General features: G+C 38.9%; 1 protein-coding gene across 1 annotated transcript; it reads left to right on the top strand.

Moving 5' to 3' along the window:
* The first annotated feature begins 6,086 nt into the window (after window positions 1-6,086).
* On the top strand, window positions 6,087-8,252 carry LOC131892055 (uncharacterized). The gene is made up of 4 exons (XM_059241784.1): window positions 6,087-6,230; window positions 6,303-6,431; window positions 7,609-7,787; window positions 7,962-8,252. Exons 1-4 carry the CDS (start codon window positions 6,191-6,193, stop codon window positions 8,094-8,096), a joined length of 483 nt encoding a protein of 160 aa, XP_059097767.1. The 5' UTR covers window positions 6,087-6,190; the 3' UTR covers window positions 8,097-8,252.
* The last annotated feature ends 4,966 nt before the right edge of the window (window positions 8,253-13,218 follow it).

The following is a 13,218-nucleotide window of genomic DNA, read 5'->3' as shown; positions in this document are numbered from 1 at the left end:
GAGTGAGAAAAAATTGACAGCTGATTGCCTTTTTGACTCCAAGGGGATGGTTTACCAGACATATCTACCCAAGGGCCCCCACCATTAACTAAGATTACTACATCAAGATCTTGTCTACGTTTTTGAGGCAAAAAGACCAGTTAAGATCGCCCAAGGCTGGCTTCTCCATCAGGACAATACCAGGCTACATGTCTGCCGGCAACCTCGGACTTCATGGACAAAAAGGTATCAAGATCTTGCCCCACGCACCTTATTCTCTGGATTTGGCACTCTGTGATTTCTGGCTCTTCCCTCAATTAAAAACCGAGCTCTCAGGAATCCGTTTTGACACTGAAATTCAACGTCGAACAGGCTTGGATGGGGCTTTAAAAGACCTTACGGCCGGTGGCGTGTTGCACGTCTTTGAGAAGTGGCACGCACGATTGAGTAAATGTATTGAAATCAGCGGTGGTAATATTGAAAATGATATAAAATAAAGATTCCTCATCTCCATTGAATAAAAAGTTATTTCCAAATTCTCTTTAGAGTGGATTTGCCCCGGTATATCTCTGTACCAATGGCCAATCTTGTTTGGTGGACTCTGGTTCTACTTACCCAATCTTTCAATCACACCCTGCAACACAACCCATCACTTTCTGGAGGGCAGCTAACGACACTTCCATTCCCGCGTTTGGCACAAAACGTTTGTCTTTCCAACTTGGCAAGCATTCTATGCTCTTTTCTGCGTACCTTGCCGATGTTGATACATCCATTCTTGGAGCAGACTTCTTTCGGATCAACAGACTTCTCCTTGACGTTCATGACGGCGCCTTGTTTCACCCTTACAAATCGTGGGTGGGCGTCTCCACTTTTCTTTGGGCCTCCAGCCCTAGCTCATCATGTGCACACCTCATCAGACAATGTCCTTCCTTCTCTCTTCACGCCCGTCAAGGCCCCCTAGCTCCAAACTGACCTCTAGGGCATTCCACGTCAAGTGCACACGCCTTCCCGACGCTTAGGTCTCAGAATGTCATGAAAATTCACGCAATTATTAACTAGGTTAAAGTAAGTTGACATGCACAATTTCAGTCCCATGGGATGAACATAGCCCTAGGGCTATGCCCATATTTGGACAAAGCGCTTGACCACCAGTGTTTGAACAGCCATAACTTCGGCTGTAGTAATCCAATTAAAATGGATTTGGTATCAAAATACTCCTGAAAGCATAGCATTTTGATGAAATGCTGATAAACAAGTGCCCAATGGGAAATTTGACGAGTAATGTCCTTATTCAACCTTTAACCATTGACCTTTGGAAAACCGCAATCCGGAGTGTGCAAATTTTTGCGCGTACATGGCCCTTTGTATACTCTTTATATACAATAAAAATAAAAATGGTATCTCCATGGGTTTAGATTTGACCAAGGATTTTGTGGGCACAAATTGCTTCGGTTATATCCAAGAGAGAAATATGATATGCTTTTTCTATGCCTAAAATATAAATGGAAATATTTCACTTTTTTGAAGCAGGAAGAAAAACCCGAAAATAGTTTGCAATATAACTCAAACTTACTTAATGTCAATATTTCACAATTGTGATGCCATACTTGTCAATCGCACCTTTAATCCAGCTTAATCTTGAATTTTGACAAAATTCTATTAACGTTCAATAAAAATATTGCTAGTACGTAGAAATTAATTAGTGGAAAAAGTGACAATTTGGAAAATTAAGCTGTCTCAGGTATCGTTCAGATATTTTAGGAACACGATAGGATATTGTAGCTTTTGGCACTTAAGTAAAATGAAAGGCAATTTTGCATGTTCTGTAAGTTTTATGCAACATTTTTTGCTAGTTTTTGCTTTTAAAGAAATCTTGAAGAAAATGGAGAAATATTGTTTCTTGTCGAGTCATTGAAAAAGACAATAATATGCCTTGGGAATAACTGGAAGCACAATTAGGCCATTTTTCGATCTTTTAAGGCGTAAAACGCAACCTTCAAGTTGTAAAACTAAGCATGTGCTGAATAGAAGTTTCTGAAATTTTACGTCACTGCATAACTAAGAGTACATTTATTACTGATTGACTCTGTCTTCAACAATGTTGCAATTTAATGGGCTTTAAGTGATTTAACACACTTATCTGAGCTACTTTTAAAGATGTGTATTTCACAAGAGTCGTTCCTTTTGCTTCTTTGACAGAGAAAAAATATCTAGATGTATATTGGCATTTGAGCAAACACTTAATCAGAAAATATAACCACCGTGACTTCTTTTAATCCTCAAACCGCAGTTAGTTTTAGTCTTTGGTTGGATTTACTTTAACGATTTGGCTCAATTTTAGAACTCATAGCAAGAAGATGAAGAGGTTGGGCAACATTGGTGGAGATTTTGCATAAAGATAAAAGTATACTCATTCCTCAAACAAAGAATTGAATTACAGTTCCAGGTACTTTGGTCAAAATATGTAACCATTTATTTGTTTGTCTAAAAAGTGAAAAGCCGTTACTAGTTCCGATTTGTTGTCCTAAAATCTAATTGGGCATGGAAAACTATGAAGAGGATACATATAGGATGGTTTGTCAAAAGGGCATAAAAAAGGAAGTGTGGGGGCAAGTCCGGCCAAGTAAAAGACTCCCTTTTCTACTTTGAGCATACTCGCCCTACATTTTTTGTTATAAACCTTGCATGATGTGGGGACATAAAACAAGTCCAAATGTGTTCAAATGTTTTCATTGAGTGCACTACATGATAAACATATGCTCCACAAGCCACTAGCAATATCAATTTTCTCGTTTTAGCATTTAAATCTATGACTCAGCACCACACCAACAAGTGCATTCGATTTTAATTCACCAAGCCTTGATGTAAAATAATGAATGACCTCCTGCGTAACCATGAGCTCAATAGGTTGTCGTTTTTTGATATTTTGCCATGAATATAAGCATGTGTAGATGCGATCTTGATAGGTTTTGAAACCCATCAGACCTTTGATTGAACCTGTCACGAGAATTGTACAATTGTTCAATTGTTCTTTGAAGTTCTTGAAAGAAAATGTCCCACGTTGGAATTTTTACTTTGAATACATGAAATTCAACTCTCTTGTAAATGATATTTAGGTAAAGCAATGGTACATAGTTCTCGTTCGAACTCTTCTCTTTGTCTCTTTTTATAATGTCATGTGTCTCGACGAGTTACAAGGTCATCAGTATTAATGGTTGCTAGGTATTCGTAACTGAGCCATTTATTCAGTTTTAACGAAGATTACTTGATAAATGGAAGGTTAAAAGAAGAAGTGTCTGGGACAGGAGAGAGAGGTGCTCCTTGAGAGGGAGTCAAGGTTGCGAAATCAACTCTTGCAATGGATGGGTAGTGTTATGTCCCTAAGGACACACCCCTAACCCAATATACTCGGAGGATTATATCTTCACGTCCGTTCTATTCAAGATCAAGATTAGGAGTCAGAGAGGCAGAGAGATATATAGAGAGAGCAATAGAGAAAGAGAGAGCAGGACAGCTGCATATGCGCATGTGCATGCAATACAAGTACACACCAGGTAGTACATGACTGATGAACGGCCCTGCATATATGTTGGGTTGATGTCGAATTACGTGAGATCTTTTTCAATCTGCATTGAATTCTGTATATACATATCATATGTTCATTCATATATTACATAAATCATTACTTATTCATGGTAGTTTTTGAATCTGATAATATAATGTGCACTAATGATTCACCATCAATCAAACCCGGTGGAAAGAATGAGTCGCCCCATTTTGAATTTTGAACCGGACATCGTGTGAAGGATCTGAGTGGGTTGACAAAATACCCACCATCATAATGGTGAATGATACCATTCACTCGTCCATTGGAATGCCGCCATTTGAAGCAACTCATGGTACGAAGATGAGAATGTCGTTAGACGTTTCTTGGGGATTGGGATGTTCAGATAGCCAATCTTCGGATTAATTGCACGACCGACTTTCGAATCTGAGAATGCAGGCACGTCAAATGTTGAAAAAAAGGCCAGAGAAAGAGAGACCGAACATGACAAAACTATCAAGGTCTTGGACCAGGAATTCGAGGAAGAAAGTTCAGTGTTCTAAAGGAGATTTAACGCAAAAAGCTGGACAATCTATGGGATGATCCCTTCAAGGTAGTACGGCGGAAAAGTGACGTGAACTTTTTACTTAGTGGATCAAAAAATTCAAAAAAATGGTTGAAAAAACATGGGGAGCGACTTATCTCTCCCTTTAAAAATTTGCACAACATGAGCTAACTTTAGTGAAGATGGAAACTTGCCCTGATCCAAGATGCAACGCATCAAGTACGAGAAAACCGGAGCAAGAACCAGTGAGCATCGCATTAGAAACTGAGATGTTACCCCATCAGGACCAGGAGAGCTCGAAAGCCTCAAGTCCCTGATGGCCTCTAAAGCATCTTGATCTGTGACTACAAGATCATCTAAACGCTCAACTTGACTAACCTTGTCAATCTCAACAGACTCATCTTCAGAATAATGTGCTGTTGCTTCTGAATTCAGCGAGGTTGAAAACACACTGGAGAACTGATCTCCAAGCATGTTAGCCATAGTCTCTACATTGCTAACGGCTTCCCCATCAACCTCAAAAGGCCCAACAGAGTGTTTCATTTTTCTCTTAGAGTTCGCATTGAGAGAAAAAGTGCCTTCGGATTCGACCTGACCTCCTGAACAACCTTACTCTCAGTTTGTAACTGGTCATATTCGATGTAGGCTTAATCTTGCCCTGAACTACGGCCAACTGTTTTGGAGACCACCGCAATTACTGGATTCGAAATGCTCTTCAAAAAAAAGTCTTCCTATATTTTGGAACTTTTGTCCGCGTCCCACGTTTGGGAACACATTCAGAGATTGCTAGATTGGAGCAAATTTCCTCAAAAATTGAAACTAATTTAGCAATGGCTCCATCTATGGACGATTCCTGTTTCAGAATTGAAACGCCGTGAATGGATTTCTGCTAGAACTGTTTGGACAATTGGCACTTTCTGACAAAATTGTCTGAAGTTTCAAGAGAAAGAAATGAAGGGCGCTCTGGAAGAAAAAAAGAAATGAATAGTTTTTACCTTTGTTGGAATGTTGCAATTACACAATTTTTAAATGCGTATATTTTCAAGTTCTTTTTTTTAAAAACGAAACGAAGTGCTGTAATTTCGTTACTTGTAATTTATGCTATTGCCCTGAATAAATCCGGAAACAAGTGACAATGACCTCAAAGAAATATAAGACTACTAAATACCTACTGACAGTTTGCTAATGTAACGTTTTCATGAAACGTGGAATCTCAATGAAAAAATAACGAACTTTTTAGTTATTACTCAGAGGAGATTGAGACAAGTTATAAGTTGCAGCAAAATATTAAATTAAATTACGTAAATGAGTAATAAGCCATTTAGAATCCAGCTCAGGGACAAGTTTTTGACTAAAATTCCGGATCAACCTTATATTCAAGGATTAGCCAGATCAGCCAACTCCAATTCGTTGGTCGATCAAATAATATATATAAATAAAAGTCAAGTACAATGAATAATCTTCTCGTCTTGAACTGCTGGGATTCCAATCCCGGTAGCGGTAAGGAAGCCCGCACAAAAATGAAAAAAAAAGTCAATCAACTCGAATCTTTTCGTCCTTTGAATGATCGTTAATATTTCAGGGGTCCTTATATGAACATTGGGGTGTTCTTGAATAAAGACAAATTATAAACAAGTTTTAAGGCCTGAATGAGGTTATAAAAGTATTTTCTGTTGCTCAAAATAGGTTTTGCCACCTCCCTGTGTTCAAACCCTATGATTTAAAAAGGATTGTTTCATTAACGTTATCCGTGTTGATTTCGGTTCTGTGCAATTCAAACACTATCCAAAAAATGACTTATCGACACCATTGCGGTCAATGAATCCCACCCTCTATTTGATTACCCCCCAAAGAGGTCTATAAGGGAGAAACATCATCGCTTCTAATCGAGTGTGAATCTTTTAATGATTCGATAGGAAAAGAAGCCTGGAAAGCGGTCATAATTTGGTATAACGAAAGGAGTCAATGTCATTTATCTTGTAGTATTTTTCAAATTCAAGCACTAATAAAACTCGACGCATTGCTTTCAATTCTAATTCATTTTGTGTCCAGATTGCCTTCACCCTAGACAAGCTTTTGTGATTCCAAGTGACCCATCGACTATGAGATCCTTATTTGGCATTCTTGCCATTGCTGGTATAGGTAAATTATCTTATGAATAACCAATCTTATATTTCTTGAGTTATGACCTGGATCCCCCTTGATATTTGATAGTTATGTCGGAGGACTTCCAATGCTACACTTGTGAAAACGAGTCAGGATTGATGGTTGATTGCGGAACTTCCATGGGAACACTGAAGCAATGTCCAAACGAGTTCCACTTTTGTCTCACTGTTCAAGCCAGTAAGTAGATGAACCTCCGATATTTTGTACTTCAAACCATAGACACTTATTATTTGATTGATACCTGGCTGCTCTTAAAACATCAACTTCAGGTGTAACCAAATATTGCAAAGAAGCTTGAACTTGGCTTGCCTGGGATTGAACAAGGGTTCGCAAAATGACAAGAAGGTATTAAACCAATTCAATAACAAAGTCAAAGTGCATACATTCGAGTAATTACTATGAATCATATACAATGTCTAAAAATCACTTTTCTCATAATGCCAAATTGAAGTTCAGATAATTCTTGATAATCAGTGTTTACAAGTATTCTGAATATTAATGCTATTCAGAATATCATATTAATCATGAGACAATTTTTATTAGGAAATTCAATTAATTTTCATTTTTGGTGTAATTTTGGCACAGTATTGCTATCAATGCTCACTATCCTAATACTGTTTGCAAAGCGTGATTACAGATGCTTTTGGTACCTTGGTCATAACTTTGCTCTATTGAATCGCATCGGCAGCTTATTTTTCGCCACAGTTTGAATCATGCCATATACTACAGTGTGGCCCAGAGAATCGTGTAAATGCTCTTGGTATTTTTACTTGGCAAGCTTATATATTGGTCTAATTTTACGATGCTCGCAAATTGCAACCGACTTTTTTTATTAAAGCTTTGTTTAACAACAACTACGCTACGAACATTTGTTACACAAAAGGATGTCGCCAAAGAAAAGGTGTCAGTTTTGTTTGTCGCACAAGTTCCATGGAAGGAATCTTCCAAGATTGGAAAATGCTCCCTTCCTCTTGTCTACAAGGTCAGGGAGTTAAAAAGAATTGGTGTGGGACTGAAAATGCAGCTGTTGTCAAAAAGTTCCTAACTTGCTTGGTCTTGGAGATTGAAGCCAGACCTACAACAAGCATGCGCAACTTTCAATCCGATCTCTAATTATTTGAAAAAATTGGATAACATTGGACAGATACTTTTTGAGTCATATGGCAAAGTCTGTAAACGACACCGATTTTCCACTATTCTCTGGGCCACACTGCGTTCACTTGATCCCTATTTTGCTTTAAAAAGTCTCCTTTTTCTCCATTTCCCTCTCTTTTGGTTTAGGATTTGAAAATGTCGAAAGAAAAGGGATTTTTTTCGCCTATTAACTGTACTCTTTATCCTTTGTACACGACAGAGAATGCGGGCAAAGAAGAGACCATCAAAGGTTGTGGTAAAAAGGAGCTGAACGATTCTGCATTTGAGGAGTTAAACCCAAAAGTAAAACAAGCAATCAAAAAGGCAATTGAGACACCAGCTCTACCTAAAATTTGGATCGACGGTTGCTTGGATATTACCGAAGGCGAGTCGAAACAGGTATATTTAAAGCTCTAAACATTTTTTTTTAATTGGTGAAAGACTGGAGTCCTCTGCTGGACTCGAGTGTTTTGCCGAACTCGCCCCAGCACTAATCCAACTTCAATCCGCAAACCGGACTCAATCTCGGTTTGCCATCCTAGTGTAAAGCCGCCCTTATTCTTCTCTTTTCAGGTTCAATCGACAGTTTGCTTTTGCTCTACTTCTAAGTGCAATGCTGAAGGTAGCAATGGGAATAGTGCAACTGGTTCTGAAATAATGAACTCCCTTGTAGCGTTCGGTGCTCTCATCCTGCGCCGCTTTGCTTGAAAGATCGCGAGGAACAATTGGGAGAATAATAATTTTCAATTCTCTTACATGTACTATTGAAGAATTGGGACCACTTTTGTCTAAAAGGTCGTTGGTTTTTTCTGGTTTGTCTTACTGGTTTGACATATAATATCCGAATAAAATGTTTGATGAGTACCGTAACAACTTTTATTGACCGTGCCATTTGAATGGTAGATGGCGGTGAGCACCATACGTAATTGACGACGCTCAATCGGAAACGTCAATTGGAGCTTTTCATATGCACCAAAGCAGAATATGTTTTGTGCCATCTTCACATGTCTTTTGTTTCATTGATGCTTGGGACAGAGGTTTGGTCCTTTTCCGGCTAACATGTGACCAAATTTTGTATTTATATGGTCGTATCGACTTGAATTCATCAGCAAACTAGTCATGCTAATATTTCATCGTTTTGTAGTCCTAAAGTCATTACAAACTATTTACTTGTATTCAAAACTGGAGTTTTGAGTCTCAGTGAACTTATGAAAAGGTGAACCGGGACAGAAGCGATATTTTCAATCTGTGATCTACTTGAAGGAGCAATTTAGTGTGGAATTGACTATCCAGTGTCTGTCAATTTTGTAATGACAGTTTCATCGATTTTATGTGCCACCTTTGGCACAACCTGAAACCCCACGTTTTGAACAGTAAATGCGAAGAAAATGTACGAAAGAAATGAGTCAGTTTTCACGCAACCTCTTATTTCCTCCTCCGATACTCTACTTCTTTTCGTTTCTATGGTAAGAAAGGGTAACTGAAAATCTTTAAACTAAAACAGATTGATACATGAGATCAAGAACAATGCTACGACATAGGAAAAAGATCAAAATGACCTTTATTTCGTGTTGTTTTAGCATCCAGTTTTATCTTATTCTGTGATTCTTGTATTTTTGTTTTATTGAGGCACCTCTTATCTACTATATGTTTGAACTTCAGACACCCTTGAATTTCATCATATTCTTCAAAAAGGTATTGATTTTGGGCACCCTGATTTTGGGCATTTTGGGGAGAGAGAACTAGGACAAACATTGCAGTCAAGTCGCACCATTCGCCCATTTAATTTTCAATAATCGAGTGATTTTGAGCAAGCTGTGGTACAAAACCCTACTAACAGAGCATGTTTGGTGCTAATCAGCTAACGCACAGTCAAATTGGCTGAATACCACAATGCTAATTGCCTAGACAAGAATGTAAAATGGAATAAATGTCAAAATCCAATGCATGTACATTGCGGTTTGGCCGGGCATGTTGTCTTTGATTTTACTCCATGGAATAACGTCAGTTGTCCATGAACGCGTTTATTTGACTAGCCCTATTTGATTGAAAATCTTTCAAATTTGGTTTTCCTTGCTCAGTCCCATCAGTAGATGGGATCAAATCAAACTTCAAGTTCAGGGTTACCAGAAAACGTGGAAAGTGAAAGCACCCGCCTGTTCCATCGTGACGCAAAAATGTGTGCTTGAGTAAAAAATCAACCCTGGTTTGCCGAAAAATAATCACGGTTACTTTTTGAGGCTAAGTAACGGGTTTCGGACATTGCACCAGTATTCTCATATGTGATTGAAATGTAAATTTGCAGCCCTAGTTGCAACCCCCGTCATTAGTAATTTGATCCCCATCAGTAATCACTAATCAGTAGCAAACACTAAAGACACTCATGTAAAAGACGCGTCATCTCCTTTTGCCAGGTTCTCGCTGACTGGCCGAGAGCCACCACGAGACAACAGCTGACCAGGTAATGAAAAACCCCAAAACAAATGAGTTGTTTGGAACACCTGCTCTTGACTTACGGTATTCTGTGCGCCAGCCAATCACTTCATTGATCCCCTTGATGACTTTGTGAGTGAATATGACTTTTATCTTTTTGTGGACTTCACCTGGTATGAGATGGGTGGGGACGTTCTCTGCCCTAGAACGTACAAATGGGATTGAACTATCAACCAGATAACACATTTTACCAACAACCCAACCACCATGAGCGGCCAATGCCAACCAGTGGCAATTCCAGTTAGAAAAAGGTTCTTCTTGGAGTGTTTTGCCAGATCTTAGGCACAACTTCATTCATTGTGAAGCACTCCTGATCATGTTTCAACTCAGAGGATCGAAATCCCATCCATTGCCCTATCCTATCAAGGAAAATGCAAGATTGTATTGTTAACCCGACACAGGAAGCCCAGGCCATGTCTTGCCACAAAAAAATGCCGAGACATGTGAGGGTACTTTTTGAAATCGGGACATCATGGGGCACAATTTCATTGTAGGTGACGAGTTCCGTAGCTGTTCATGAAAAAACAAATTAAATTTGAATCAATATGTTTTTAAAATTTCATTTAATAAAGCCATGCCCAAATCTTAAAACTTCACAATCATTTCGTTCTTGATGGTCCAGGCCTTGCTTCCAAACCGGTCTAACAAGGCCATCCAGCATTTACCCACTCTAAATTAATCTTTTAAAATCAACGAAATCTGCGTGCAGAGTCCGTTTGTGTTGTGTCTCTCTCGGGGCTGGCGCGGTGTGGAGTCATTTAGATCAATCGGTGCTTGAATGTTTCAGGAAACTAATGATGCCAATAGTTGTTTTATTTCAATACTTGTAGACACTTCGTTGGCTACTTTCTCTCGCTCTCTCAGAAATCCACCATTGTTTGTCGATTCAATCTAAACTCATTGTTATGAGCTCACAGCATTGCCAGACGTGAAATTGCCTGTTCCAGGAAGGACAATTTCGGGTCACTGGGTCTGTGATCAAAACACAAGACCGGTCTGTTACTTTGGCAAACAGTTAGCTTGGAACTACAAACATGTGGCGGATTTTTAAGTGCTTGGGGGAAAAAGTCTCGATGGCGGGTTGGCGGAATTGGGGGTCTACGTGTGGTTAGTGTTGGCGGATTTCACGCTGAATTTGGCCAAACACATTGAATAGACGGCTTGCTAGGGTACTGTCGTGGTTGAGCATCCACTTCCAATTTCCGAATTTCGAATCCAGGCTAGCAGAGTCCAAGCTTCTTTGCAGTATTTGAATTACAGCATAAGTTGCTGCCTTATCAGATTAAATGGGCGAACCTGCGGTCATTCCCTAGGATGAGGTAACCATTAATGTTGGCTGTGATGACCAAGCGGCATATCCCTCAATCCCTCAATTTAGATGGCAGCCGGGCGAGAGAGCTGCCATCTGACTTCACAAAACACAAAATAATTCGAATTGACACATTGAAGTAGCAGCTGCACGATGAAAAGCAGCACACATTTTGGGAGGTCATTGGGGCACTTTTCAAAACAGTAGAGGTACTAAAAATCCAAGATATAAATCTCAATATTGGACAATAACAGTTTCTAAGGTTTCAAAAAGTTTATTGCAAAAATACGAAATTTTAAAATACAAAAAAAATCAGCCGCAAAATGGCTTTTTTTCTTCTAAAATTAGTTTTTATGCATGTTAATGAGTGAAACTTAGACAGTTTATAAAAATACCTACCTGCATGAACCATTGCTTTAATGGATAAAAGAACTGAACCTTCAATTTAATCACTCAGCAAAGAGATATGAAGCCTCAAAAGTAGGAGTGATCTCTCAAAATTTGACGGTGACGTCATCCGCCTATCCCGCTTCAATGAGTCAATAGGCAGGGAACCATGGTAGCTGAGTGGATTAATCTGCCTAGAGAGGGCAAATCAATCTTCCTCAGCGGGCGTGGGTTCGAAGTCCGCCCTTGGAGGCAAATATTCACAACATTTTAGTGACAGTACTTGAACCAAGTTATGGCCAGACCAAATAAGTTGTTTTGGTGTGAGCAGTGCTGGGGCTTGTCCTTTGATTTTCTGACTTTTTGCCAGATTCTGGCCAGATATTCATCTTATTGTTGTTAAGCTAAACAAGGCTAATGAAACCATCTTTCGAGAGCTATTTTTCATTGTGGTCATTGACGGAGTAAAGCCAATTTTCTGACCAAGTTTGGAAAAAAGTGAATATATTGATTGACGAGTTTTGACTCAAGTCGTTTCTAAGAGACTCAAGCACGGACAATTTTTACAAAATCGAAGAAAAGACTCAGGGCACTCGGACTCAAAGTAGACTCGCCCCAGCTCTAAAAAAACTGATTCATTTCCCCTCAAGGTAAATTATTGGACTCCATGTGGTGAATGAATAACTTTATTGAGCAAATCTCTCGTCCATGAAGAACTTTTTTGTTCACGTAAATAATGGAAAGTTCAATAGTCCTTTTCATTGAGGAAGATAAGCGGCCTCTGCTTCTTCTAGGTGCGGATAAACAAACGTAGAAACGAGAGAACACGCTTGAACATGCTAGATTTTATCGAGGGATTATAAGATAAAAAAGCCTGGCTAAAGTATTGTGAAACAATGAATAACCCTACAACTCATCTCGGAGACCTTTCAAATCCTCTGGGTAAAATTCGGAACAATTATGACATGTATGTAATCATTTTAAAGGAGGTTGTAAACTGCATGATTGACACTTTTTCAATCATCTTTTCTAACCAAATAGGATCACATAAAAGCACAGCTTCTTAAGTTTTTGATGACCAACTTTTAAAACATCACTATCTCTAGACTTAATTTTAGTTTTTAAAGACAATTACATGGAAAAAGACGATCAAATAACGTAGCTGGTATGCTAAAAGTTTGCATTATATAGCGCCTTGTTATTTCAAGCTAGAGATCAAAAGTGTTGAAAATTTCAATGCTTGAGGATTTGAAAGATTTTTCAGCAGAGTTGATGGTCTATTTATGGTGTTAGAATGTATCAACAATAAGATTTTCAGCGAAAAATACCCTGTTCAAATCGGGCATCTTAGAGCGCATTCTCGTCCATTTACGTTTATTCGCTCTGAAAGAGGGAAGACTGAGGAGATTGAAAAGGACGATGAGCACATCCAGTTGCTTATGAGCAAAGTGTTTCAAACATAAGGTTGGATATATCGAACGCTTAAGTCCAGAGATAGCATCACAATGCTAACTCTGTACACATCAATTGATCAGCCACATCTTGAATACGCCTCACCCATTTGGGCTCCAATGAATTCAGCAGGTTTGCAAAAGCTCGAGCAGGTCCAAAGATGTTTTACTAGGAACATCGAGGATATGA

The sequence above is a fragment of the Tigriopus californicus genome, chromosome 12 (genome assembly GCF_007210705.1).
Source record: "Tigriopus californicus strain San Diego chromosome 12, Tcal_SD_v2.1, whole genome shotgun sequence".
Taxonomy (NCBI): domain Eukaryota; kingdom Metazoa; phylum Arthropoda; class Copepoda; order Harpacticoida; family Harpacticidae; genus Tigriopus; species Tigriopus californicus.
Note: the sequence above shows the minus strand (reverse complement) of the source record. Positions and strands in the feature narration are given on the sequence as shown.